This window comes from Primulina huaijiensis, chromosome 14 (assembly GCF_012295235.1).
Source record: "Primulina huaijiensis isolate GDHJ02 chromosome 14, ASM1229523v2, whole genome shotgun sequence".
NCBI classification, from domain to species: Eukaryota; Viridiplantae; Streptophyta; class Magnoliopsida; order Lamiales; family Gesneriaceae; genus Primulina; species Primulina huaijiensis.
In genome coordinates, this window is record NC_133319.1 from 2929810 (window position 1) to 2933209 (window position 3400).

Here is a 3400-nt window from a genome sequence, read left to right on the forward strand (position 1 = left end):
TTCTGAACTTGGTAGTAAAGATGGACGTGGTATAGTCTATAGTTTTAACGTTGGATTTCACTTATTCAATCTGGTTTCCTTTTCTTGCAGTATAACATAGGGTACTTGTTTCCACAATTTATAACAATTCAAAGACATTTCAAAAGGAAGATTCCGAGTTCGTGTAATACAAGAAATTTGAATTTGAGGAGTAAAGAAAGACTTGAGGTTGGCAAGGTCAGTTATATTAATTAAGTGGCAATATGTTTAGTGTGTGTCTTTCTTGCGGAGGAGCTTCTCTTCTGCATCATACCAAAATCCGGCTTCATTTAACTAATTCAAGAGTTTATTACTGATCTTCTAGGTACGGTTGCACTATTTTTTCTGCGTATGAACCATAGAAACGTATCACATAAATTTATACAGCAAAGAAACTTAAAGATTTTATAAGGAAAAAAATGTCACCATTACCATATCTGAGCCCTGAGGAACTGGAATATATACATTATTTTGTCATTAAGAAATCAGAGCATGTTCTGTACAAGTATGCATTTGCACTGTGCAAATACACATTAGCTTGAAAAAAGAAAACTTATATGCACAAATATACGAGCACAGATCGTGCTATAGTCGGACCATACTCAGTTTTCCTCGAGCGTATACACAGCATTCACACAGTTTTCTGCTTCTAGGAGGAAAGAACCAAAAGCAACAGCTTCAAGCACAAATCTCTTCAGACTTGCAAAAGACGTTGAAATTATCTCGTCAGATTCAAGCAGACCAGTATTCTTGTCTCCAAAGAGGGCGAGAGTGTATCTCTCTATCAGATTCACGGCCTCGGTAGACTTCGGTTTTGCACACATCTGGATAGTTTCTTTGTCAAATCCCATCACATACCGCTTTAAATTTTTCGGTTTATTTACAGGTCCATATGATACATGACCCACAGAAGCAGACCTCAAGTTGCTGCTCTGGCTGAAGGCAACGAGCTTCGATTCTAAAGAAAATGTCTCAGGAAGAGGTACGTGGGTACAATCACCAATGCTAAAGTTGCTGCGGTAAAGACCCCATTCCAAACCGTGTCTTAGAGAAGCGGACTTCAAAAAGTATCCATACAGAATGGAAGCAGCATACAATTTGCAGAGACGAAGCCTTTCAATCTCAGTAATGGCCCAACTCTCTCTGACATTCGAATTTGCCCTCCATCCAACAACGTCATTCAAATGTTCCCTCACCATCTCCACAGCCTCAATGCTATGAATAGACTCTAATTCCCAGTCCCTCGAAGGAAAAATCTCGAGCCGACCATTGTAGACACATTGTGAAATCCGGGGGACTAGATAAACTCCAATCTCAGAAAACTTGTGGTAAATAAGCATATACATGACATCTTCAACCACAGCTTGGCATTCATCCCTTTTCAGTTCCGCAATCCTCCTGCCAAAATTACATTCAAGTTAGTCCAAAAGTGCACAAAGTGTACGATTTTGCTTAAATCAAAACATTACCAAGATTTCCCAGATTTCAGCATCTGTATTCCCACAATCACGAATTGATACCAAATTACAGAGGCAATCAATATATCACGAGATTAAATTTCTTGATGAGACCACATCATGTCCGGTGGCAGTACTAGTACACCCTCCTCCAGCTGTTACAGGAACTCGATGCACTAGTACACCCTCTCCGGCCCATGCCATTCACAAAGAGTTCTGCGTTTATGCAAAAACGTGGATGCAGTTCAAAAAAAGAATACAAGCAAATTGCCTAAATCTTGATGTGGTAAAAACAAATAACGTCAGCCAGCATATATAAATCAACACCTCAGTCCTTCACTTGGACTATTGAATAGATTAAAAAACTGCAATTGAGAGACAATTATCGTCAAGAAATTCTTTTTAAAGTTGCTTCGAGTCTCACGTATAAATTTTAAGATTCGCATCTAGAGGGGATTCTATTTTTTCTAACATTATCGTAGGATTCTGAGTATTCATGAGAATGAAGACGACATATCTATAATCTATAATTAATACCTAAAGAGAGTGATCAATAAAAAAAAAAATCACGTACGTTAAAGAGTGGCTAGCAAATCACAACACAATTACCAAAAAATCAATACAGGTTTTATAATATCCATAAAAGCATGCAATAGAAATCAACAAAAAAAGAAATAACTTGAACCATTGAGTAGATCAAAATCTGCAATAATTGCAAAGGTACCAACCAACCTGTGAAGAGAAGCTTCGTCAGAGCCGAGGCTGAGCAGCATACGTGCATCGGCTTCATCCCTTTCAGCCGCCAGCATCTCCAACTGCTCCCGAGCCGCGAACTGAAAGCTAACCCGATCATCGAGCAATACTCCACTCAAGAACCTCCCAGCCGGCGTCCTGGGCTCTAACGGCGCGTTCAAGCCACCAAACTCACACTTTCTAGCACTACTACCACTAGCACTACCCAACACAATCAACGGCCTTCGATCAAGACGCAGCCCAGAATCGATCGGACGGCGGTAGGTCCCAGAGGGCAAAGTAGCGAAAGAAAAACTGGGTCGTCCGTAGAAAAGGCAGCAGTCCATTCAACACACTGTTTTTATAAAATCTGCAACACTGATTTATTCGAATGTAAAGGGTTTTTTGTGGGTTCAATGAATTTCACAGAGATTTGAGACAAAAAAAACCTTATTCTTCTTGTCCAATCCTATGCTACATACGCACGGTCGCTCAACTGGTGGTGAATATATTGTTGAGAGAGAGGTACAGAGAAAAATTGGATAAGGTGGGATTTTTATATTGGACGAAGATGATGATAATCCAAAGGAGGGGGTCAATAAGGAGAAAAATTGCGGTATAGACATCGTATCTTATCAAAATATCTACCCTACCACAGCCTTTTCGGCTTTTTATTTTTGTTTTTAGTTTGGGCAGGAATGGTGGCAGTCTTGGATATGATATCTCATTTTAAATTTATGATATTGATATTGATATTACCTTCTTGTAAAATAAATTTACGATCAATTTTATAAAAAAATATCAACTTGACTTTATTTTTATGTTCAATATTATTTTCCTATGTAAAATTATAATTTTTTTAATTATATTATAAAAAATAATGTATAATATATATTTATTTAAATAAAAACTAAAGATGTGATGTTTTTTTACTGCAAAAATACTATTTTTTTTGTAAGTTATGTTATGAAAAAATATTGTTAAAATTTTTATATCAAGAAATATATTTTGAATTGACGTAAAAAAAATATTTTTTTATGACAAAAACGTTATTTATAATTAAAGGTAATTTTTTTGTCTCACAAATATAAATCTGTTATAATGTTGCACATTTGACCTTCTCGTTAGTTATAAATAAAAATTCTATAAGACCGTCTCACGACTTAATTTTATGAGACGGGTCTTCAACCCGA

At 36.7% G+C, this 3400-nt stretch overlaps 1 protein-coding gene across 1 annotated transcript; it reads right to left on the reverse strand.

Annotated features, from left to right (window-relative positions):
* Positions 1-462: 462 nt before the first annotated feature.
* On the reverse strand, positions 463-2788 carry LOC140957284 (UV-B-induced protein At3g17800, chloroplastic-like). The gene is made up of 2 exons (XM_073414467.1): positions 2208-2788; positions 463-1416 (listed from the first exon to the last, which is right to left on the reverse strand). Exons 1-2 carry the CDS (start codon positions 2552-2554, stop codon positions 621-623), a joined length of 1143 nt encoding a protein of 380 aa, XP_073270568.1. The 5' UTR covers positions 2555-2788; the 3' UTR covers positions 463-620.
* Between the last annotated feature and the right edge of the window lie 612 nt (positions 2789-3400).

What these genes read in the sequence shown, in the direction of transcription:
- LOC140957284 (XM_073414467.1), bottom strand. Translation starts at nt 2,554, where the DNA reads ATGGACTGCTGCCTTTTCTACGGACGACCCAGTTTTTCTTTCGCTACT. An exon ending in GACGAAGCTTCTCTTCACAG is followed by an intron (nt 1,417 to 2,207) that starts GTTGGTTGGTAC and finishes TAATTTTGGCAG; the next exon opens with GAGGATTGCGGAACTGAAAA.